General features: G+C 50.7%; 1 protein-coding gene across 3 annotated transcripts in view; it reads left to right on the top strand.

Annotated features, from left to right (window-relative positions):
- Positions 1-25,177, top strand: part of Lama1 (laminin subunit alpha 1) — a 120,701-nt gene that overhangs the window by 45,591 nt on the left and 49,933 nt on the right. For all 3 annotated transcript variants that reach the window (XM_063231956.1, XM_063231957.1, XM_063231958.1), the window contains 19 exons: positions 1,676-1,918; positions 2,795-2,974; positions 4,217-4,306; positions 5,217-5,334; positions 6,723-6,901; positions 7,424-7,529; positions 10,107-10,267; positions 11,144-11,284; positions 12,838-13,011; positions 14,203-14,304; positions 15,292-15,503; positions 15,931-16,042; positions 17,966-18,076; positions 19,364-19,491; positions 20,612-20,698; positions 21,359-21,570; positions 24,141-24,247; positions 24,460-24,640; positions 24,980-25,116. In XM_063231956.1, the coding sequence (XP_063088026.1) occupies positions 1,676-1,918; positions 2,795-2,974; positions 4,217-4,306; positions 5,217-5,334; positions 6,723-6,901; positions 7,424-7,529; positions 10,107-10,267; positions 11,144-11,284; positions 12,838-13,011; positions 14,203-14,304; positions 15,292-15,503; positions 15,931-16,042; positions 17,966-18,076; positions 19,364-19,491; positions 20,612-20,698; positions 21,359-21,570; positions 24,141-24,247; positions 24,460-24,640; positions 24,980-25,116 (2,781 nt within the window). The remainder of the gene's footprint in view (positions 1-1,675; positions 1,919-2,794; positions 2,975-4,216; positions 4,307-5,216; positions 5,335-6,722; positions 6,902-7,423; positions 7,530-10,106; positions 10,268-11,143; positions 11,285-12,837; positions 13,012-14,202; positions 14,305-15,291; positions 15,504-15,930; positions 16,043-17,965; positions 18,077-19,363; positions 19,492-20,611; positions 20,699-21,358; positions 21,571-24,140; positions 24,248-24,459; positions 24,641-24,979; positions 25,117-25,177) is intronic.

Genomic DNA, 25,177 nt, shown 5'->3' with positions numbered 1-25,177 from the left:
TGCTGGCCATGTACATCCTTTTCCTCCATCTCATTCCTCCCTACTCTGACTTTTCCCTTAGATTTCAGTTTTAGGTTAACAGCGGAAAGCGCAGCCAGTTACCGTCCTCCTCTCCTTGAGTGTCTCCTGTTGGCAACTCCTTGTGTTGGAGCATGAGCCTGTGCTGATACACTGTCATGGTTACTACTAATCAGGTCCGTGGTTGACAGCAAGGTTCATGCTGTGCATTCTGCAGGTTTTGACAAATGAGTGTCCTCCACCTTGCTAGCTTCACCCTGTGAAGTGGCCCACTGCCCCTGTTCCTCTGTCCTCCCCCATCCACTAGCGACCACTGACCCCTTCGTCTTCAAAGTTCTGCCTTTCAGGAATGTCACACAGTTGGGGTTGTGCAGTGTGTAGCTTCTTTCGTGTAATGATACGCCCTGTCTTTGCGTGGCTTGGTGATTCGTTTGCTTTATCACTGGGTGATGCGTCTCTGCCTGGAGGCCATATGGCCCACGCACCTGTTCACCTGTGGAGGGGCTTCTGGGTGCTCCTCATTTGGATGTTTATGAAGAAAGTGGCTATAAAAATCTTTGTGATGTTTTTATTCGTGTGGGTAAATACAGAGGAGCCCAGATGCTGGCTCGTGGGGTGGAGAGGTTTCTATAAGGAGCTGCCCGGCTGTGCCAGCTGCTCTGCCTCTAGCAATGTGTGGGACTCTTGGTCCACGTCCTCGTCACCACTTGGTGTTGTCAGATTTGGATGTTAGCTCTCCTAGTAGCCACATGGTTAGCGGACTTTTCTTATACTCAGGTGTTTTGACTCCCAAATTCTCCATGACAAATACACTTAACTCTGCTACTGTGATGTGTCAGTCATAATCCAGCCAGAGGAAGACCAGTCTGGAAGCAGTGCAACCAGCTCCTATGCTCCTACTAATGTTACTGTTAATAATGATGCAAGATTATTTGTACTTTTTTTGAGTTTATTTGAAAAACAGGTGCCACTGGAGGATATTTATAAGACAAATTCCTACTTAGAGTGCATAATTAATTGATTCATGTAAATGTAAATATGCAAAAATGCGCTGGTGATCATTGTACAGTGTTTTACTCAGTAAACATTCTGAGTAGTTGCCACCGTCCTTCTAAGTTTTTTTTCACATTTTACATGTGTAAAGCACACAACTTGATGGTTTGATATAAACAGACACTAGAACAATCTACACTGTCAAGATAATGAACAGTAACACATCCATCGCTTCCCAGAGTTTCCCTCTTTCTGTGGCAAGAACACTTACGATCTAACCTCACAGTAAGTTTCCAACATACAGCTTTCCTTTTTCTTGTTTAAATTTTCCTTCGTGTGTGTTGGGGTTTGAAAAGGTTGTGCTCATCACAGGGATTGTTTTGTGTCCCCTTTCCTCCCTCTGATCCTTACCCTTCCTCCATCTCACTCAAGATCCATCCTCCTATAGTGTGGTCCCTATCATCCCACTGCTACACGAGGCCCCAAAGGCGCATCTCACACAACTGGAACCGTGCCCCTTGCCCAGCTCCTGGAAGCCAGCACCCACTCCCAGCTTCCCCGATGCCACCCATGCGGAGCTCACTTCTCTGTGTCTGAGGTCCTGATTGGGACTGAGACACACACACACCATTCCCCTCCCCCGCCACCCCGTGTTTTCCTTCAGGTCTTTCAGGTGGCCTATGTCATCATCAAAGCGGCCAATGCCCCGAGACCTGGAAACTGGATTTTGGAGCGCTCCGTAGACGGTGCCACGTTCAGCCCCTGGCAGTTCTATGCCATCAGTGACTCTGAGTGCTTGACGCGCTACAACATAACCCCGAGGCGTGGGCCACCCACCTACCGCGCTGATGATGAAGTCATCTGCACCTCCTATTACTCCCGGCTCGTGCCCCTGGAGCATGGAGAGGTAACACAGGGGAGACCATGTGTCAGTGTCCTGCCCCGGTGCTGACTTAGCCTCCCGGGAGCCAGTATTGCTGCTCAGAGCTGGTTGCTCTCAGCACGGGATCTTTCCTGTGGCTCCAGCCTGGCGTGGCTTCTGTGATGATCAGTGTCCCCATGGATTTGTGTTCCTTTCCCGATTTCTCCCCTTCCTGGAGGTCCCCGAGTCTGCACTTCTGTGATCCCCGAGCCTCCCAGTTTCTCCTTCAGAGCATCTTTCTGGGATTTGAGGTCAAGAGCATTTGCTGAAATATTAAGGGGAGCCAACTTTCCTCTAAATGATGTGGCACCCCGTTTCCCGTGTCAGCCTTCTCTTTGGAGAGTACCAAGGACGAGACAGTACTCAGCTCAGGCCCAGCATGCCCAGCCTGCATTTGCACACCTGCATTTGCACACCTGTTCAGTGAGGTGAAACCACAACACCAAATCACTCCAAAGTGCTCCTCCCAGCAGGGCCTCTGCAGGAAGCCCGCACTCTTTCAGGAGCAGACTTTTATTAAGAAAGCGGGCATCTTTAAGACAGGCTGTGCCCCCTTCTCCTCTCTCTAGCACAATTGTGGCCTTTGGAAAGCCCTAGCTTGATACAGATGCTGGGATGTCCTCCTTGCTCTGGAGGAGATTCCAGTGAGCTGAGACACTGGATGGCAGTGTCCATCCGTTACGGGTGAGGGCCTGGTGACTCCTGAGCTGTTGACACACATGGGTGGACTCATTCCTACAAGAGCCCAGTCGTTTGGTTTTGACTTTGGGTATCTGCAGCGCATATGTCCGAGATTTAAACAGCCAGAGCTGTATCCTTGCGTGCTTATAGAAGACATTTCTGTCACATCCTCGCCTTCAGATTCACACGTCGCTCATCAACGGCAGACCCAGCGCGGATGACCTATCCCCCAGGCTGCTGGAATTCACCTCCGCGCGCTACATCCGCCTCCGCCTGCAGCGCATCCGCACGCTCAACGCAGACCTGATGACTCTCAGCCACCTGGACCCCAGAGATATCGACCCTATCGTTACGAGGCGGGTGAGTCTGGGGCCTTGACCCCTGGGGGAAGTTTGATTTGTTTCAGGGACGTATATTGATGTTTTCATAGCTCTTTATGCCTGGGGTGTGGAAAAGCGTTTTAAGGAGCTGGCACACTTTCCTCAAAAGCAGTCGTACCGTTTCCCAGTGTGGCCAGCAACGTTCGAGAGTTCTGGTCATGTCAGGTGCTCGCAGGCTCCTAGCCCACTGAGTGGTCCTCAGGTCAAGGGCTGTGACCGCACACGGTGGCCTGTCCCAGTGATATCTGTCTGCATTTCTCTCAACCTTTGCTTACTAGTATTTGATCACATTTGTTGTCCGTTTCAAACTGGGCGACCAGCCTCCTTTCTCCTGAGTTACAGATCTTCATTCATCTGAGCACACACCCTTTTTCGAACGTGTGGGTATCATGAATATCTTCCCTCTGTCTGGAATCTGCTTATTCATTTTCTAACTTGGACTTCTAATGAGCCAAGATTTTAGTTCCGATGAAATCCAATGTGATGATATGATTGTGTATATAGAAAATCTACAAAAACACACTAGAGATAAGTGAACTTGGCAAAGTTAAGTTCAGTTGCAACATGCAAAGTCAAATGAATATAAAAGAAATATATTAGCACATATGGAAGAATTAAAGAAGTGGTGACAGCACATCTTAGGAGGAAATCACTGTACCCTGTTTCTGTAGTAGTTTACAGTACTCAATTTTAGGTTAGACCAGTGATAGTGCCTCCTTTAGGTATCTAGGACCAAACTGCAACGCACACACTTACCATGAAATGCCCAACTGCAATTAGACCTGAATATTTAAAACCACTCCACATTAACATCTTTCACCTTGAAAGAAAAACAGCAACAGATGTGCAGTCGGTTTGCCACTCGTGTGTTAGACTGTGTCCCAGGATAAACCTCACTTGTTATCCTTTTTAAATACGGCTGTGTTCAATTTAATCTTTAGGGCTTTCAACAACATGCATTTTGAAGACAATTTGGTTTAAGATGAAGCCAAGTTGGAAAACTGTTCTAGATTCTTTTGAGTTCCTTGATAGACTGCTCTGAGCACTGTTGATTTTAACTGAGGGCAAAGACTCTTTGCACGTGAAGTAATGGCTTAGAACGTACATACCGCTTTAGATTACCCTCGACCTACACACCACCCAAGATAGCGGTGCAGAGCCAACATTTTCTGTTCACTGAAACAAAGAGCCTTGATTCCCTTTCTGACCTTCTTCCCTGCAGTACTACTATTCCATCAAGGACATTTCTGTCGGAGGGATGTGTATTTGCCACGGCCACGCCAGCAGCTGTCCGTGGGATGCCACCACGAAGGTGAGTCCCATGTGGGGTGAGTCGTGGGCACTGCACCCAGAAGCCGTAGCTGTGATCCTCAAATGTCTCTCCTTTTCTTTAAGGCAGATGTTGTAGGCATTAAACCATGCCACAGGAAAGAGAAAGATTCGCAGACGATTTAACTGGCTTCTTAGTTTAAACCATTTTGTCATTTTGCTTTGTTTGGAGGACATATTTGTGGTTAAGTCCTTACCGTGACTTTTGGTGGTCAGACACCCGTAACCATTTATCAGTTTGATAAATGAATTTTGAAGCTCTTCTCTCTGTAGAAGAGTCAAGCAGAAACCAGGTACAATTACCCATTGTGTTTACTTTTTTCCATTTTTGTAATACTAAACCGAGATAAAGTTTATGTATTTTAGCATAATATTAAGTAAATAATATATGACTTCTCTTTTAAAAACATACAAGGTTACTTTTTCCTTCCAGTCTTAGTAGTTTTGTACTCTGGAATAGGATTATCTTTTTTTTTTTTCTTTTCTAAGGATTGAAACCAGGGTTTGTGCATGCAGGAAAAATACTCACCACTGAGCTACAGCACCAAATTGTCCTATGTTTTTACTTAAAAATAAAAAATATAAATGCTTCCCAGAAAACTACTCATGAGAAAGCAATGGGAAAATCTAATAGTTTAAAAAATTACTAATAAGAGCTTCCAACCCGCTACAGTCAATGCATCCTTTTAAACACTTCTTGTTGGTTAGCCCATATTTTATCTTTGCTTGGTGCCTCCTCGCCTGGGTTTGTGACCAGGTCCTCTGCACAGATGCTTCTCCAGAGCTGAGACGCAAGTGCTTGCCGCAGCCCCCTGGCCTCCCTCGGGCAGCCTTGCCCTTACCTGAGGTGACTGTTCTGTTCTAAGGTAACTTTCTGCACCCCTTGTCCCCAGCGCCTGCAATGCCAGTGTGAGCACAACACCTGCGGGGAGAGCTGCGACAGGTGCTGCCCCGGCTACCACCAGCAGCCCTGGAGGCCGGGCACCGTCTCCTCGGGCAACACCTGCGAAGGTGGGTGCTGCACACCTGGGCAAAGGTGGTTTCTTTCTCTCTGTGTCGTAAAGGCTGGAGGGCCCTAAAGGCCTTCATCTTAGCAGGTTGTGTTTCCTTAGAACTTTGAAAAATTCTCAGAGCTTTAAGTGACTTTAATGAACTCTAAAGTACTGGGGGCTAAGTGGTCTTTGTGGATTTGCTCTTCAGCTGAGGTCCTCTTCCCCTCTATTTATTAATCTTTATTCAGTTGCATTTAGTTTGAAGCCTCTTTCATCTCCTGGCCCATGCTTCCTAATGCTATGCAAATGAGGCTTGTATTAGCATAGTGCTGCTTCAGGAGACCCATCTAGGGTAAGCATGCTCTCTACTGCTGAGCGCACCCTAGCCCCCCACACCACTCTTTCTATCTATTTTACTTTTATTAGTACATGTTTGCAGCATGTAACGACTGCATGCATTACCCGGAATTGGTACACATGGTGCCACATCTAAATGCTTTTTCATCCCCCTCATCACCTGGTCCCCTTCTCCACTGCAAAAGATCTCCATGTGTCCTATTGTCTGCCTTTTATTTTGCTCTTTAATTTTATCTGTTGAATTTCTCATAGAAACTCATGCAATTTTTAAGCTTGCGAATCTGACTTACTTCACTTTATGATCTCATGGTGCATCCATTTCCAACAGATGGCTTATGTTGATCCTTCTGTATGGCAGAATGCTGCTCCCTTCTTTGTGAACTCCACATTTTCTCTATCTGTTCATCTGTAGATGGACATGTAGGTCACTTCCAGGACTTAGCTATTGTGAGTTGTGCTACTACGGTATAAATACAGGTGTGCATATATCACTGTGATATGATCACACATTGCTTTTTAATACTGAAAAAAAAAATATATATATATATATATTGGGTTTTTGAGACAAGGTTTTCTATGCAATTCTGACTAGCCTTAAATTCTTGGAAATTTTCCTGCCTCAGCCTCTCCGTGCTTGATTATAGATGTCTGTCACCATGTCTGACACAACAGTGTATCTTTAAATTCCTTCCATGCTAGCAATTTGAAATGCTATTTGTAAAAGCAGTTCCACAGAAGTCCATGATGTGACGTAATGCAGTTAAGTAGCTATGCGGGTGGGCATTTTGGTGGTGGCAAGTCAATAGCTGACCCGGCCGGTAGTGCTGTTAGCTCAGTGCGGTCACTGCTGACTGTCCTGGACTTTCAAGCATAAGCCCAGAAGATGAAGTGCTTTCATGATTGTCTTTCTGGCATTGCCTCTCGATTGCGGAAATCTTTACTCTGGAGTTTCCAGTTTAATTTATAGTGGCAGGAACTTCCTTAAGGAGATGAGGGTCGCTTCCCCTAGGACACCCTTTGTGCTCATCGAGATGCTGAAATCCCTTCCAGAATGTAACTGTCACAACAAAGCCAGCGACTGCTACTACGACGAGAACATCGCGAAGCAGAAGAAGAGCCTGGACACCTCGGGGCAGTTCCAAGGAGGCGGGGTCTGCATCGGTTGCCAGCAGAACACGGCGGGGGTCAACTGCGAGACCTGCGTCCCTGGCTTCTACCGGCCACACAGGGTGAGCGTTCTCCCCTCAGCCCTTGCTTACCACTGAGTTCGCTTCACGGTGATCCTCGGGCTCTCATGCTGCTGCTGCTGCCCTGCTGCCGTTCATCCTAGGTCTTGCTCAGAGCAGGACAAGTAGGCAGCGTCCGGCTTGGGTTAGGTGCCCACCAGCATGTAGCCTCAGGGGACACTCACTGTGGATGTGGAGGTCTGTAGGACGCCCTCAGTGAGGTCTCAACTGACTTCATTCCTGGCTGTCCCCTGATTCCCTGGTTGTGGGTGACTCTTGAAAGTGGCTTTGAGAGATGGTGGAGTCAGGAGCCAGGCGTCAGGGGCCCTGGGGAAGGGCGGGAGTGTGCCCATGGTGCTGACTGCTGTCACCATCCAAACATGTTTGGGACCTCCACCTGCCTGAGACCCAGCCCACTCATTACACAGGATCATGGAGACAGTGTCTTTAGTAAACCCCAGAACCACTGACGCTATTGTGGCCTGTGTCGCTGTTTCAAAGCTATCCACGACTTCTTCTCCTCAGGTGTCTCCCTACGAGGACGAGCCTTGCCGTCCCTGTGACTGTGACCCCGTGGGGTCCCTCAGCTCCGACTGTGTGAAGGACGACCTGCAGTCTAACTTGCACCACGGTATGCACCTGCTTCGTTTCAGTACTTGGAATTTCTTTTTCTTGGTGGAAGGTTTATACCTGCTGGAATTATTACCGTTGCACGGCAGTTTGGCAGTACGATTCTTTGTTCAGCAAACTTTAGCGGGCGCCTTGGCCTGTGTCGGGGTGTCCCCTGGGCCCCCAGGAGGTGTATTTGCAGGGCATGGTCAGATCTTGTTCACTGGCAGCACGAAGGGAGCAGGTGTGAGAGTGTAATTCTGGGAGGCATTGTGCTGCGGCACAGCAGAATCAGAGCTCTCAATGAAAGGAAGGTAGGTGCGGAGCTGACGGTATTGGGGTGACCAGATGACCTGTGCAGGAGATAATCACTACGCATTTGAGGTGAGAGACCACAGGGCTTATAGAGAACCCTTTCCCCTCCTCCTCATCATGGTCCAGGAAGGTTTATCATTGAAATCCCATGGAGAAGTTACTGGAGTTCTAGTGAGTCCATTCTAATCTACCACTTCCAGTGCAACCCAAGTTGAGAAGAAAGACACCAAGACATAGATACAGCTGTGGCGAGCCCAGGGGTCCTAAGTCCAGCCAAGATGGTCCTCACCAGGACAAAGGCCTCACCCAGAGCCCACTCCGTGTTTTATTAATTCTGCACGAGGGGACTGGCTCGGGGATGAGTGACAGTGAGAGTGGAGGGACATATGTGAGCCGGGCTGGGTAGGAGGCCTGAGATCACCTCTGGGATAAGCAGAGGGCAACAAATGCAGAGAGACCAGAGCAGTCTGCAGAGCACAGCTGAGGCAGTGTCTAATGGCTTAGGGTCACTGCTTCAGCGCTGATGCACAATGCTGTTTGCCCTGGGAAGTCACAGCCTCTTTCTCCAGGCTCCGTCCCAGCTGACAGCATGGAGCATGGCTCTCCATCCCACCCCGCTCAGGCACATACTTGGGGAGTTGCTGGATGAGGTAAGACTGACCTGACACCTTGCTTCAGAGATGACCCATCAGCTCCTCAGCCAGCCCAGTTTACGTTGTTTAAAGCCAAGTGGAGGGACAAAGAAATAGCCCAGCCAGCTTTGTGCATATCAGTGCACAGAGATAAGGCCAGGTTTATCCAAGATAGAGATACTTGTTCTTTTTAGAGAGTCAAGGGGAGGCATCTGGGTGGGTCCGAATAAGGGCTCAGTGCCAGGTGTGGGTGGAATGCAGTAAACAGCAGGGGCTCTGCGGTCCTGGCAGGGCTTTAGTGCACAGCACCCCAGCATGCAAGCAGATCTCCAGCTAGCTGTGCACACCCCATGTCCTTCCTGCTGCACAGCCCAGGAAATGGACCTGCCAGTGCTCAGCCTCCCGGACAGAGTAGATCACATCTATGCAGAGGCCGCTGGGAGCCCAGCCAGTGGCAGCTGAAGTGGCTGTGGGCTGGCGGGGGTGGGAGTGCAGCTCTGGGCTCCAGGCAGGGAAGGTGAGGACCCAGCTGGATGGACCCTCCCGCCTGCGCACTGCCACTGCTGACAGTGACCTTGGGCTGGGTTCACTTAAAAAACACACACACACACACAACACCCAAGCTTTTCCAAACCCAGCTCGTGAGCAAGGCAGCTGCAGCTCAGAGCGACGAGGAAGCAGGGGCTGGTCGCAAGGCTGCTGAGGTTCAGATCTGGCTTTCAAAGCAAAGATGGTGCTGGCGATCACCGTAGTTTATTTGCCTCAGTGCTTTGTTTAACAATTGCTTTACAGCTTACGATACAGCCCTTTTCTTTGTTTTTTAATTTGAATTTTTTATTTTTTAGTTTTTATGTTGAGATAGGGCCTCGCTAAGTTGCTGAGTTGCCAGACTAGGCTGCAGCGTGCAATCCTCCTGCCTCAGCCTTCCTGAGTGCTAAGATTACAGGCGCCTGCTGCTGTGCCCCTCTTGTTTTATAATTTTCTCCCATTCTTCCATTTAAAGTACACAATTTTGGTCCTCATCACCACAGTCCAGTAGTTCATCATCCCGGGAAGAGATTGCTGCCCAAGAGCAGTCAACCCTCGCTGCCTGCTCCTCACGCCCCACATCTGGAGCCCAGGCAGTGAATAAGCTATCCGAGTGGCAGGGTATGCCAGTGCCTCATCTCTCTCTACAGCTGAAGAATTGTTCTACTGAAGCGTGTGTCACATCTCGGATCTCCGCCCCTCAGTTGATGGATACGTGGTTATCATGAGTAGACCTGCTATGAACATTTGTGTATGAGTTTTTGTGGACGTGTATTTTCATTTTTATGGGCCTTCACTTGGTAGTAAACCTTCATATCCCATGGCAACTGGGCACATAATGTTTTTCTCTCTCAGGGGCAGGGTCTCACTACATTGTTCAGACTGGCCCCTCACATACCGTTTAGAAGACGTGCTGGCCTGTTTGCCAAGGCTGTTTACCGTGTTTCATTACCACCGATCTCCATGAGGGTCTCTTCCATTTTGTGTTTCATCTTTAAACCAGGACCTGGTGCTTGTGGTCCACACTCCGCCTGCCTCTGTGAATTGCCGAGCTGTGACTGCAGGGAAGCTGGCCCGAGTTTGCTTTCACCCTCGTTCACCTACTGTCGGGTCTTTGTCCCCAGGGGTCTGGCCAGGGCAGTGTCCCTGTAAGGAAGGTTATGGAGGTGAGAGGTGCGACCGCTGCCAGTTTGGCTACAAGGGTTTCCCAAGCTGCGTGCGCTGTGACTGCAGCCCAGCGGGCAGTGTGAACGACGACCCATGTGCCGAGCCGTGTCTGTGCAAGGTCAGTGTCTTGTGGGCTCTAGAGCAGAAACGAGCTCGCTGCTGTGGACATCTGTCCTTGCAGAAAGGGTCAGCAGGCCCGGCCCCAGCAAGCCCGGCTGGCTAGACCAGTGATGCGTCCTTGGAGCTGGAGGCCACTTGGCTTCACAGTTTGGTATTTCTGGGCAGTGGCCATCTGCTCCAGGTGCTTTTCTGTTACTCTGTAGGTGAAACCCAACACATCATTCTGTGCCTTTGTCCTTGGTTTCTCTCTTCCCTGACATTCTTCTCCAGCACAGTGTCTGGAGCAGAACCCGGGCAGTCCCAGACTTCCGGGAACACTAATTCAGTGCAGGTCCCCTCTCTGGGATCTCTGTTAAGAAGGGATGGAGCAACAGGAGTAGGAGGTGCATTCCTGTGGCACCAGGGAGGGCTCTGTCTGGCCAGATGATATAAATCACACTTTCCCTGGAATGGTCAGCACCACTCTCTGTACCTGTGAGCTTATTCCCGCCCACGTGGAGCCCTAGGCCCATGTTTACCTAATTGACAAGGATCTTGTGTATTTGGGAGTAGGAAGCACACTTACATAGCCCGCTGGAGGTTTTTAAATGCTTCTATGCTTACCAAACATGGAAAATTTAAGGCAAAGGGAAACACTCCATTTAAATGTAGTGATCGAGCTCTAAGATTCTTGGTCTTATTCTTGGCTATAAAAATGAAATAATTTTTTCAAACTATGTGTGCTGGGACTCTTGACTGCACAGTGTACCCCCAGTGTTTATTTATGCCTGTGTGGCCTGCCACCGCCCCCCCCCCCCCATCTTCTTGCTCCTGTCACGAGAACATCCCATTCTTCCATCTGGCTTCCCCGATAACCTTTTCTGGTAACTTGCAGGACAATGTGGAGGGGGAAGCCTGTGACCGCTGCAAGCCGGGCTTCTACAACCTGCAGGAGAAGAACCCCCAGGGATGCTCTGAGTGCTTCTGTTTTGGAGTCTCTGGTGTCTGCGACAGCCTTTCTTGGCCGCTGGGGCAGGTGGGTGGTGCCCTGTGCCTGCGGGGTCTCTGGGGCAGTACTTCTCCGGAGCCCTCTGTGCTGATTCCAGGCCATGAGGCTGCTTGACCCTGAAATGCCATGGGTGGAACCCCGTCTGCCTGGGTGGGAGAGTCAGCCCACCCCTGCAAGTCTCGCTAAGCGCTCTGAGTTGCACGTGGGTTACACACACCTTTCCCCACCAAGGGTGGGGGTGGAGGTGGGCGTGCTGGGCGCATCCTGTTTCTTTCAGGTGGGGGCTCGGCTCCCACTCGCCTACCCCTTAGGGTTCCAGCCAGCAGACATGCAGGACCTGAGAATCCACGAGGCTGGGGGTGGGCAGGGATGGACAGCAGATTGGTGCAGGATTTCAGGGTAGGTAGGCTGCTTTGGGGAGGAAGTGGGGGGACCTCAGTTCAGAAGTGGCCAAGTTACCAAGCTATCGAGTGACAGCGGCTGGAGGACGGGGAGAAACACTGGGCATAGGGCTGACCCGCTGGTGACTGCTGTGACGGCCATGCAGCAGGGGAAGGGCAGTTAAGAGTACAGTGTCTGGGGTTGCTACACATTTCTCAGCATTTGGGTAAAAAGCAGAGGAAGTGGAAGTTGGAGTTTGTAAAGACATATTTATTCACTACATATATAAGTTTGGATGCTGTGGACTGGAGGTAGTTTGGACTTCAGATTTTTTGTTTTAGATGTTGGGCTATTTGCATACGCATAATGAGTTTGTCTCAGAAATGGAAACCAAGACTAAATACCAAATTCACTGACTTTCCACATGCATCTTATGCACATAACCTGAAGGTAATTTTATGTAGTATTCTCTGTGTACCTGTATTTTGACTTAAACTTATCACACAAGATCGGGTGTGGAATTTTCCATTTAAGGTATTCTGTTGGTGCTCAAAAAATTTTGGGGACATGTCTTGGTTACTTTTCTCATTGCGGAGACAAAATACCTGATACCCAAAATTGAGGGATGAAATGTTTGTTTAGCTCACAGTTTGTGGAGTCCATACTCAGCTGGCTCCAAGGCAGGGTGGTGTGGCAGAGGGCCACAGCTCAAGGTGGCAGAAGACAGCAACAGCAACAAAAGCAGAAGGGCAGGAACATGAGCGAAGACTCTTTCTGTCCCTCAGGTTGTACATTGGCCATACTCACCCCAGGGTAGATAAAGCTCTCATATTCACTACCCTAGCACTGAACCATGCATCAGTCACAGACTCTTCGCTTGACCCCATGACTGTATGAGGCTTTGAGGGGACATCCAGATACAAGCCTTAACAGAACACTTGGAGACTTATAATTTTCTACAAGCTTTATGGTTTTGCTTTTTTGTGTATAGCGGATTTGGCTTTGAGGTATGTGTGACTTGTCCAGGTTCTCTTGGAAGGATCATGTGTTGTGTGGTTTGGTAGCAATAATTGTTTTAACTTCAACCCTAGCTAAGCTTAGCAAGTCTGCCTTTTCATCATGAAGATATTTGCACCAGACTGAATGAAACCCAAGCTGATCTCAATTTCATGTCGTAAAATTCCTGAATTCTCTTGAAGGTGAACGACATGAATGGTTGGCTGGTCACAGACTTGGTCAGTGGCAGGAAGATCAAGTCCCAGCAGGAGGCAGTGGGTGGGCGCCCTCAGATCAGTATCAGCCACGCGGAGGTGACGCAGAGGCTGGGCGCCAGGTATTACTGGTCAGCCCCGGAGGCCTACCTGGGAAACAAGGTACGTGCATGTTGGGGGAGACTTGATGACAGAGTCACATAATATTCAGAAAGAATTCCTACTTGTGCATTTGAACTTGTTGATCAGGGCAGAGCATGTCACAGTCTTTAACTTAGATATGCCACATGGGGTCTACGCTGTTGGGAGCCTGATAGGGCACCTTCTTTAGGAGTGTACAGTAGAAGCTCAAAAAAGACAAGTGATATGGTTTTGAGATCCATGAAGCTAAGACAAAGACTTCTCTGGACTGCCAGTATTTATTGCGTGTTCAACAAATTTAGGAGGTGTATAGAACAATGAAGGGAATAGCTGAGGGTAAGGTAAGAAACTGAGAAAGGCCTTGAGAAGTTAGAACAAAGACATTCTTTGTTCTAAGGCAGTAATCTTGCTATTTTGGGAGAACCATCTTGTCCCTTAGGTTGGCAGTTTATTGCCCCAGAATTGGGGTGAGAGCCAAATGTCCTCAGCCGTTGCCTTATCTTGCCCTCAGAGGTGTCACAGTGTCACTGATCAGTCCTCATTTGGCGTTTGATTGTATCTCCCCAGCAGGGGCTGCGGCTCTGGGCCCAGCTCCCGAGGCATCTAAGGTGTGAACCCCTGACCCTTCTGCTTCCCTGCCCTGGGCCCCTGGATCTTGTGGACCTCTGTGATGTGTCTGTGCCACGCTCACTTGGTGGAGTTAGCAGTAGACTCTGCGTGGGGGGAGACAGTCAGCCTAGGTCCCTCCGTGGGACCGAGATGCTCTCAGCATCAGGAGAGGCCCTTGGTTGTGCAGAGTTCGCAGACAGGAAGGGCAGGATGTCTACTGTTTCAATTCTAACAAAATGCAAAAAAGAAAAGACCATTGATGACTTACCACACAAAAGCTGTTTTCTTTGCTGACAGGTTCCCACGCCCCTTCCCAATTCTAACTGCTCAGAAAATATATCTGGGGGAGCCCTCCAGTACCCATAACTCCCTGCTCACTTTGGGGTCTGCTGTGTTTTAAGTTGACCATGTGCTTTTGTGTGATGTGATTGTGTAGCTTGGTAAGTTTCCAGTTAACATGACATTTTCTAAGGAGTGTGTGCCCTTAAGGCCTTCCCTGTGCATTTCTGGCAGCCTGGTATTTCCGGGCGGGCTCTAGCAGCCCCTTCTGCTCTTTCGGGACTGACCCCCCATCCCATTCTCACATTCACACAATCTTTCCAGCTGACTGCCTTCGGTGGGCTCCTGAAGTACACGGTGTCCTACAACATTCCAGTGGAGGCAGTGGAGGGTGACCTCATGTCTCACGCCGATGTCATCCTCAAGGTGACTGCTCTTGCATTCTTAGACTATGGAGCTGAGGGCTTGTGGGGGTGACAGCCTGCTGGCCAGAAGTGACCAGGCGGCCAGTCTGCAGTGACTTCTTATCCAGACACCACCTGGACCGTGTGGGTGCTGGGATCTGTCCTGGGCTCTGTCTGGAGTTGGCTGAGGAGAGATGGCAGTTCAGAGGCTCTGACCTGGGGACTGCCCCTGGGCCTTTGCTGTCCCTCTCTTGCCTCCTGCCATTGGGGTTCCCTGATGGATGGATTAGAAAGACCGACAGTGAGGGGACAGGACAGATGTCTCTGCTTTCTGTTCCCTCAATCCTCACTTTTCGTGGGGAGAAGCCCCAGCTCGGCCTCAGCATGGGTTTAGAGTATATTTGTCTTCTTACCTCTAGTGTCCTCTCACCCTAAGTACCTCCATGTCTACATTTGTTAAGAATGGTTCCAGGAAAAGTGGGAGGCATGATTACTGGTTTTTTGCACTTTTACTGTGTAAGGATTAAGGATGTCAAGCCTGGTGTAGTAGTGCATGTCTATAATGCAGCCTTCCAGGAAGCTGAGGCAGGAGAATAGCAAGTTGGAGCCGAGCCTGGGCAACTTAGCAATTTAGGGAAACCTTGTCTCAAAATAAAAGTTTAAAAAGAGCTGAGGATATAGCTCAGTGCAGAGACTTTAGGTTCAGTCGTCCATACCAGAAAAAAAGTGGAGATTAAGGGTATCAGACGGGCAGCTGATGAAACCTGGGCAAGTAGATGCCTCTTCCAAAGGCAGCTGAGTGCCCAGCATCAGATTCACTCTCAGAGCTCTGTGAGGGTCTGGGTTCACAGCTTTCCTCTAGTCATTCCGGACCCAGCACTTTGTAGACCAGTGAAGTGCAAGAACCTGGGCACTGATGGAAACTGTGCCCCGTGACGCACAACTCGATGGTACTGTTTTGATCATTCGCTGGGACTGCAAATGCCTTCCTTCTTGTTTTGAATGCCAGGGAAACGGTCTCACATTAAGCACACAGGCAGAGGGACTCTCTCTGCAACCCTACCAAGAGTACTACAACGCAGTGAGGCTGGTGCCTGAGAACTTCCGGGATTACGGCACCAAGAGGGAGATTGACCGTGACCAGCTGATGACCGTGCTGGCCAACCTGACCCATCTCCTCATCAGAGCCAACTACAATTCCGCAAACACAGCTCTTTACAGGTGCGCGTTCAAAGGGAGGGAACTCCAGGCAAGGGCCAGCAGCATGACTGTGTGTTGCAGCCTTAGTGTGTATCAGGGCTATTGTATTGAGGACACGGTTGAAGGAACCAGCTGTAGTAAGCGCTCGGCACATGTAGGTCTATTGAAGACGGGAGGCTGGTTCTTCACTGCCCAGGAGGAGGCAGGCTTGACTTCCGGTCAGACACCCCCCGTGTCTCCAAGGAAAGCTTGAAGAGTTCTCAATCGCCCAGACCATGGACATTTCCAGGGAATCATGATTGCAGGCTGCCTGGGGGCTTTTGTTGGGGAAATCTTCAGTTACTTACAAACATTGCATGATCATTTCGTTTGAATTAAACCCTTTTGGATGCCATCTGCATTGATGTGAGTGGTGTCCTTTGCAATCACAAACTTTGTCTCTCTGTAGGCTGGATTCTGTCTCTCTGGATATAGCGAGCCCCAACGCCATAGACCTAACAGTCGCCACTGATGTGGAGCACTGTGAATGTCCCCAGGGCTACATGGGGACCTCCTGCGAGGTACCACCTGCTTCTCTGTCTTCCTGCTTTGTTCTTTTGTGGAGGAAAAGAGTGCACTGAACCTGATGTAATGATGGGTATTTATAAACCCAGTGTTCGCTGCAGACTTCACTGGATTAGAAGGATACCAGAACTCACGTTGTTTGAAGAAGTTAGGTTCTTGTGCCAGGAGAGGGCTGGGCCCGGGAGGATGCCCTGATTTCATGGAGGTCTCTTGCCTCAGCTGACGGGAAGTTTGCAATATTCATGTCAGGTCTGCATTTCTAAGCAGAATTAAACTCGGCCATTTGAACGTTTGTATCAGGCCAGATAGCTTTAGGCAAGCCAAGCCCATCTGGAGCGCTTGTATCCCCTGGCTATTTTACTTTTTGGGGGTGTGGGCTCTACCTTACATGGGAACTATAGGTTTTGCATCTATGGATTAAATCAGCTGCTGATCAGATACCTTCCAGAAAAACAAACACTGCACCCATGTAATTACTGACATTTCTCTTCTCATTGTTGTCTAATAGTGTAGTTTGACACTTGCTGTGGTATTAGATATTATAAGTCATGTAGTGAAGATTTAAGGTATACAGGAGAGTTGCGTAGGTTCTATACCAATACTAGGCCAATTGTACATAAGGTACTTGAAAAACAAGGCTTTCGATGTCCCTCGGGGTCCTGGGACCCCTCACGCGTGGACGTAGGTGTTGGACATCACCCTCTCCTAACTGGAATGTCCTGTTAGTGTGACAGCCCTGTAAGCTCCGTGCCTGCGTTCCCAACTCCAGTCCTGATGGCAGTAGTGGCCACTCAGTCCAGATGCTCCTACTTCCAAAGTTAGGAAACTGAGGCACGGTGAGGGTCAGGACCTTGACCCTGGTGCCACAGCAGAAAGTGGTCCTCTCAGAACTTGACCTTCATGCAGCTGCGGGGCCTCGTGGGGTCCTGATTGACAGTGATAATGAACGTTGGTCACTGCTATCATTGTGTGGCCTTTGTTTTAATGAAGTAAGATAATTTAATCTGTAATTTGCTTCTCTGAGCCGTTATCAGTCATCAGATCTGTAGTTAGTAAAAAAGAAGTTGGCCTAACAGCTCAGGGGGTAGTGTTTAACTGAATAATCCCATTTTAAATGTTTTGGAGTTTGTTGATTTGTGTGCTTTGTGGTTTGGAACCGGCAGCTCTTCTGAGGTTTTGATCGTGGGTGTTTAAGCCAGGCAAAATTTGTAGGTTCTAAGCACTGGTGCATAACATGTAACTGGTGAATGGGCCAAGCCTGCAGGATATCCGGCTCACAGAGGGAAGAGGAAACCTGGATATGGAAGCCAGGCAAGCTAGGTCAGGAAGGGTGGCAGGCAGCAGCCACCACTAGATGCCTCCAAGGTGGCGGGGCTTTGGAAGAACCGGGGCTGATGGGCAGGACCGCTGGACTCCAGCAAGTATGAGAAGGGAGGAGTGAGTAGCCCGACCTGTGACATTTGTCCATTACGGTGGCACAGAGTGACCCAGGCCTGCACAGGATGGGTTTGTTGTGGTGGCCTTTACTGAATGGCAAACGTAAGACAGAAGATGATGTGGAGGGAAGCAGTCCTCTAGAGGAGATGCCGGCTGGCACTGCCCCAGGCATAGCTCAGGGCCAGCTCAGTGGACACTTCGCAGTGCCTGCTGCCCTGTGGCATGGCACTAAGCTTTTGGGTAGCTGTTCCCCTCTTTCTCGTGAAACAAGGGACTGCATTTCCCAGCTGGTTTCGTAGCTTGGTGAATTTACCAAAACCCACCGAATTGCGTACTGGTGACATTCATGGCATGTAAGCGGTATCCCGATGAAGATGTCTTAAAAACTAGAAAACAGAGATGTATTTCTCTGCTCGTGGTCAGCATGGCAGGAAATGATGTGCAGAGTAGCGCTCACCAGCTCGGTTGCTCCTGTCTTCCAGTCCTGCCAGCCCGGCTATTACCGCGTGGATGGGATTCTCTTCGGCGGGATCTGTCAGCCCTGCGAATGCCACGGTCATGCTCGGGAGTGTGACGCTCGCGGCATCTGCTCTGTGAGTTTACACCCGAGCTGCGGGTTGCACAAAAGTGACTTTTTACAAAATGCTACTTCCACAGGATGGCCCGGACTTTGTAGACTCCAAGAGGAATTGGGAGATTAAACTCATACCTTGAAATATTTCCTGCTTTTTTTTGAGTAGCTTTTTTTGGGGGGTGATTTCCCAGGGTGCAGAATGATTTCTCACTAGCCACCGGGGGCGCTGCTGCTTCCTATACTTCCTTCTCTGCCGGCTCCATCTGTCGGGTCACCTTCTCAGGCCCCCCCCACAGGCGCCCAGGGGTCAGCACGTCCTGCCACACCCCCTGTGGCCTCCGTGACAGCTAGTGTGTTCACGTGCATTCCTCACACTTCCGTAATGTGTATCCCTAGGAGCTATACTGCATGTAAATATGTGCCGCCTGTGCTCCCAGTGTAGGCGGGGCGCGCCCGGTGGATCCTAACCAACGGGTGCGTACTTAGCGCATCTGAACAGCGCGTCTCACTGCTACTGTTCATGTCTCTTTCCACTCACAGCCCCTTTATGATAGCTGGAAATGGTTCAGTGGTTCGATACCGTAGGCTCCTGTGGCCATTTCTTCCGCGTATGTAATGGGGGAGTGACCCAGTCGGGGTGGTGGCTCTTCCATCACTCCGACATTTCTCGTTTCCGTGCTCCGGGAGCCTTTGGATCCGCGATGACTTTGTGAGGTGTCAGAGATCACCAGAGACCCTCAGTACGGTGTAACCGCACACTCCCAACTCATCCCTCCTGTCTGGCTGGATTTTGGTACCTGGTGTCCACCCGCCACCTCCCACTCCTTCCCGAGTGACTTTTTTCCCTCCCACAGACGGCTGAGGCTGTGTGGCACCCGGCCTCCCAGTGTCCTCCAGTGAGCCCTGGAAAGGCAGTTCGTTCCATCGTCTCTGCCACCTCAGGGTTGTTGCTGAGGGCCAGTTTTTCTCCTGATGGTGTGTTAGTTTGTTGTGCCATTGTCTAAAACCACTTATTTGATACCCTTCACTCCATTTTCCAATTGTCTCCTACGGGTGGCAGATCTGGTACTCGTGCCTCTAACGTGGTCAGAGCAAAAATTCTTAGCTTCCTCTATTATCCAGATTATAGTTTTAAAAGTTTATCTGGAAACGGATAAACCCCCTCCTCCTGTCACTTATTGCTAGACTACTATTTTAGCATTTTGCATTGGTTTGTATGTTTGAGCTTGGCTTCCAAGTTGTCGGTCGATGAACCTGGAAGTCCATAAAAGAAGCTGGATGTGACTCCTCTCGTGATGTATCCTAGGGCTGCACACACAACACCACTGGGGACCACTGCGAGCAGTGCCTGCCCGGCTTCTATGGGATGCCTTCCCGGGGGACGCCCAGGGATTGCCAGCCATGCGCCTGCCCCCTCGCCACGCCCTCCAACAAGTAAGCCCATCCTCCACAGCGAGCCCGGCTGCCTGCCCAGGGTTCCCACCACTCTGAGTCTGGATGTGGGTGCACTGAGCTGGTGGTAGTGGACTCGAAAGTTTGCATGTTGAATGGTGTGAGAAAGGCTCCTGCATGTGCATGCATCCGGGTACGCTGGTCCTTGTGCCCTGATACTGTTCCTCATTTCCCATCTCGCCCGTTGGTCAGTTCCTGACCTGCAGGCTGGGGGTAGAGGAGGCAGAGATGAGTGACACATTGTCCCTGGGTGTGCTGTGTTCTGTTCTAATGACCAGAGTAGGATAATTGGAGGCCAAAGGAGAGGTGTGAATGTGTCCACCGATTCAGTGCGTGTTTACCAAGTGCCTGCAGGGTATCCCAGGCTGCAGGTGCTGCTCTGAGTAACAAGCGGGGCGTTCAACGCGGGCTGCTGGCCCTGGGGACCTTATGTGATCGCCACTGTGCTGGACTGTCCCCCACCCTGCAGGGTTTAGGGAGTGGTACCACCTAGCTGGGTGGAGAGAGGATGAGAGTGACTGCTTCCCGAATCCAAGGAGGAGGGGTACAAGCGCTAGGAGCAGAGGCTGCCCTGGTGTGGCCGTGAAACGTCCACTTCCTGTCTGAGAATTTGCCGGTGGCCCTGGAGCAGAGCACTGGAGGCAGATGGGGGCACACTGAGCAGAGCCATGTGCATCAGTGGGGATCTGTGTGACCCCCTGTGCAGTGACTAGAGAGCTGGTTCTCCTGCTAGAAAGCGCCCAGCGTGGCCCCCACATGGGGCCTGGTCTGCAGCTCGCAGCTGTAAAAGCAGTACTGTGTTAGTCTGCTTTGGTCATGATAGTGAAATCCCTGAGGCTGCACAAGTGACAAAGCTGTGTTGATCAGTCTACTGCTCTGAGGCCAGGGCACGGTGCCAGTGTCCAGCAAGATGTAAGTTCAGGCACAGCCTGGACAAATAAGTAACTCAGCAGGATGCTGCGTCAGAAGAAAAATGTTTCAAAAAGGGAGCTCAGCTCAGCGCAAAGGCCTCGGGTCCAATCCCCAGTACAAAGCCAAAAGAAAGTGCAGGTTTACATTTGCACCTGGACAGCCTGCCCAAAGCTCTCACTCATTTCTGCAGCTTCAGCCCGACCTGCCACCTGGATGAGGAGGAAGACGTCGTCTGCGACCAGTGTGCCCCAGGCTATGCGGGCACCTGGTGTGAGAGGTACGACTGTCCTAAAACTCACTGTGCATTTGGAGTGTTTCGGTTTAAAAATCCTTATCCAGCACATAGTCATCGTGCAGAGGCACAGCAATGGGTGTCCTCTTCTGTCCTTGTCAAGGGCAGCAGGTTCACGATCAGTTCTAAATTAGTTCCGTGGTGCTTGGGGTTTGGGAGTGGAATTAGCATTTCGTAGAATTACAGAGGAAAGCCGTGGTTCCCATTAAAAAGCGAAAGGTAAATGTTGCTGGGCCATGTGGGAAACAGGATTCTGCCAGCTCAGGAGAGCAGCAGAGCGTCATAGGACTTAGGATTTGTGCCAGAGGCATTTCAGTGTCCTGTTGCTCTGGGTTATCTAAAGGTGACAGGGCTTTCACTTAGCATTAGTCGTCTGGTGCCAGGACGCAGTGTATTTTTCCCTGGTGTAGGTCTCAGGGACAGACCCTGGCTCAGTGGGTGCAGGACTCGTGATATCCTGAGTGACCGGGGCAGAGGAGGTGCCCATCTGCTGGGTTTATGCACCCTACAGGAAGCACGCTTTCCCTGGTGATGTTGATGGAAACCAGCCAGCCTGACCTACTCGCCCCTCAGGGAGTCCCTGCCCACGGGCCGATGGCTTAGGTAGCTGCATTGATGCCAGCCCACTTCTCATCTCCAATGCAGATGTGCAGATGGTTACTATGGAAACCCCACTGTCCCCGGGGGATCCTGTGTTCCATGTGACTGCAGCGGCAACGTGGACCCCTCTGAGCCTGGCCACTGTGACTCAGTCACCGGGCAGTGCCTGAAGTGTGTGGGAAACACAGGCGGTGCCCACTGTGAGCGCTGTGCAGATGGGTTCTACGGAGATGCCGTGACCGCCAAAAACTGTCGTGGTGAGTGCCCAGGCCTGAGGGAGGAGGCACAGTCAGGGCCTCATCCCATGCACCCTCTGGGCCTGGAGAGGGAGCTTGCGATCCCATGAGGCTCTGCTGAGTCAATGCAGACTCAAGGCCTCCTTCTGTCTGGGCTCACCGTGGGGATTTGTGACCTGGGCCAGAGCAGCAGTCGAGGCTCTGCTCTGGGTGACTGCAGGACTGGCGCTCACATGCAGGAGGCAGGTGGGGTTTCAGGATGCAGATCACCCCAAAATGATGGAAGTGGGGTGTGGGCCCATCTTGGTGGTGTGTTCCATGACCCTGAGTCGCTTTGCTGAATTCTATGTGGAACCACTCACTGGGAAAAGAGATTTTCCTGTACCTGAGACAGGCGAGCCCTCGTGGAGATTCTGCCCTCAGATTTTTTTCACAATCAGTGAATAAAAACAAATGTGAATTCCTTCTTTGCCCAGAAATAACACCTAGCTGCCAGGAAATAATCAGGCTTGAAACTAGAAATCAAAGTTTCTGCCCCCCACCGGCCTTCCCCTCCTTACAGATACCCCGAGAGCAGAAGTGAAGGTGGGTAAGCAGGACAGGTGGGCTGCTAGTTTGGGAGACTGAGGATTTTCCTGCTGGCTGTTACTTTCGGGGGAAACAAGCTTGTAATTCTTGAGTATTTGATGTCAGTGCTGGTCTTCCAGTGACGTTACAACATGAGGCCGCATGAGGATGCTAGGGATACAGAAATGCATCTGCAATGCAGGCATTAAGGATGGAAAATGTGTCCCCTCCCTCCCCTGCTCCCCTCTCTACCTCTCCTGCTCCCTGAGTTCAGCAGGCCAGGGGCCAGGGGGATGCAGACCAAGAGCAGGGGGCCATGCTAAGGGGGAGGAGGTGGCAGGGGCTGAGCGATGTGTGTGGCTTGTGTCTGGCGGCAGCCAGCTGAGAGCTGTGAGCGGAGAGCTGGCAGTGGTGCACCCAGCCAGGCTACAGGATGCTGGGCCTCTGAGAGAAGGGGCCAGGGCATTTCGGAGCTGCTGCAGAAGGTGTGGCATTGACATGCCTACACCCACAGATCAGAAGGGGAGTGAGGCCCTGTGACTCGGGTGCTCAGCTGGGGTCAAATCGGAAGGCTGGATTGCAGTGCCTCTCCTGGCCAACGAGCCTCTCTCCAGCGCAGACCTCCTCCTCTATAAGGCCTCATGGACTGAGACCCTTTTTCCAAAGTGCATGGGACCGGAAGTGTTCAGAAGGTGTTTGTCAGATTTAAGAATATGCACTTACCTCACAAGCTCTCTTGGGAAAAGGGGACCCAGGTCTACCATGAGACCCTCGAGGTTTCATGTGCTCCTCCTTCTACGGGCAGCCTGACGGTGACCTGCTATAATATTTTTAGCATGTCTCCATTTTGACTGTGATGGTCTCAGGTGTCCCACTGTGCCGTCCTGTCAGTGCCCAGGCAATGTTAGGTTTGCAAAAGCACTGCAGCTCTCAGACTTTCCGAAGAGGAAGGCTCAGCCTGTGTCCTAGGGACTGAGGAACATTTTCTGAGTCTAAGCATTCACTGGCACATATTTTCAATGAACGTGTTGGGTATTCTGAAAATCAAAAATAAGAAGCCAAATGGGCAGTTTTCTGAATTTCGATCTGACATTTCATGGACCAGATAATTTACATCATTTTGAAACAGTAGAGAGCTTTGTGCTTTAAATATTAGTATTGTAACGGAAATGTCTTGCTTGAGACCACAAGTCATTCATGACTTAGACTTGAAAAATATTCTTCGTTAAGTTATGAAGTAAAATGTGCATGCATCATCTAGATTCTGCTGCAACGGTTTTGAAAGGTAACGTACATGCATGTTTGAAATGCAAGTGAGTAACTAAATTGATTTTGAAATCGCCTTGATGTTTTCAATAAAAATGCACTGATACACTTCAGCAGCTCCGCTTAAAAGCTTCACGACAGACATGAAATTCGTCAAACTGGTTTGCTAATGATTGTCTTAATAGCTTCAATATTACTATCTATTACGATCTTAATACCTTGTATTTTTTTTCTCTGATGGTTGCTTCCATGAGCCAGCCCTATTTTGGCTTAGCCTTCAGAAAAAAGCTAAAATTTTAGCCATTGCAAATTAGTTTACAGAGAGACAAACAGACAGCAGGGGGCACTGCCATAAAAACTTTATACTTCAGGAAAAGAAAAACTTGTATGATTATTTTAATATTAAATTTTTTGAGACAGCATGAGGTTGATACAAGTTCCCTTTGGGCCCTACAATGGTGAGTCATCCTCGGGCTGCTCACGGAGATGGCCGCTCACGCATTTTCAAATTTTTCTGAGGACCAGCTGTGTGGTAGATTTTCTGTAATATGTAACATCCTCTAGGGTCCCCTACATGAGGATAACACCATTGAAAACCATCACACTATTCTTCTTTTCCTTTTCCTGGAGCGAGAGCACTTTTTGCCAGCTCCCCCTGCCCTTCACTCCCTATATTTGTGGCGATGCTGTGGGGCACAAAACACTGGCTGTCCCACCGCCCCCCTGACCCTGCATGTGCCCTTTGTGTGCGTCATCAGCATGTGGCTGCCATGAGAAAGGGTCCCTTTCTGGCGTGTGTCATCCTGAGAGTGGACGCTGCGACTGCAGACCGCATGTGACTGGACAGCGGTGTGACCAGTGTCTGGTAAGAAGCTCGATAGCCACTGCATGCCCCTCCATTACTGTCACTGGGTTCGGGACAGTGGGAAAGAGGCGTCCCGGTTCCCCCACGTGTAGAGGCCTGGAGCTACCCGGAAACACCCCGGGGTCTAGGGGGTGCCTGCGAGTGCATGGGGGAAAGGGCCTGGTGCGCATGGTTGCCCCCGGAACACGGGATACCTCCCCTCTGTGCCACAGCCGGGCTACTATGGGCTGGACACCGCACCAGGCTGCCTGGCCTGCAACTGCAGTGCAACCGGCTCCACCTCGGGTGACTGCACGGACCTCGGCCAGTGCCGCTGCCTGCCGGGTGTCACTGGGAGGAGGTGCGACCGCTGTGCACATGGCTTCTTCTCGTTCCGGGAGGGCGGCTGCACAGGTAAGCTGCTCATCCCAGACTTTCCTGGGGCCTGGTGCCGCCTGCTGCTGGGGGCTGGGATTCAGAGCTTCGCTTCATTTAACTCAGTCTCCTCATCTGCAAAATGGGAAGCTGATGATCACCCCCCCTGGGCTGTTATGCAGTGAATGCTCACTCTGGGGGTATTCTCCCTCCCATTGGGTCTGTTCCCCTAGCCCCTGGCTCTGTTCCCTCCTTTCCAGAAGGGCCCCCAGGGTGATGGAATGTCCCTGAGGGTCAGAGCCCGGCAGGCTGCTAGGAGCTCAGACCTCACCCTGCAATGCTGTGCACCCCATCGGTAAGGATGCCTCTCTGTTCCAGCCTGTGATTGCGCCCACACTCAGAACAGCTGTGACCCTGAGTCCGGAGAGTGCATCTGCCCCCCTCATACCACGGGCCCGAAGTGCGAGGACTGCGAGGCCGGGCACTGGGGCTGGGACGCGGAGCAAGGCTGCCAGGTGGGTGCCGTGTCCTCTGCCCGGGGCTCCCATGGGCATAGCTCCCTCCATCCAGTCCCTG

The sequence above is a fragment of the Cavia porcellus genome, unplaced genomic scaffold (assembly GCF_034190915.1).
Source record: "Cavia porcellus strain 051 isolate PalLab524CR breed Dunkin Hartley unplaced genomic scaffold, mCavPor4.1 scaffold_20, whole genome shotgun sequence".
NCBI lineage: Eukaryota > Metazoa > Chordata > Mammalia > Rodentia > Caviidae > Cavia > Cavia porcellus.
The sequence above is the reverse complement of the archived record's forward strand: the minus strand, read 5'-3'. Positions and strand labels throughout refer to the sequence as shown.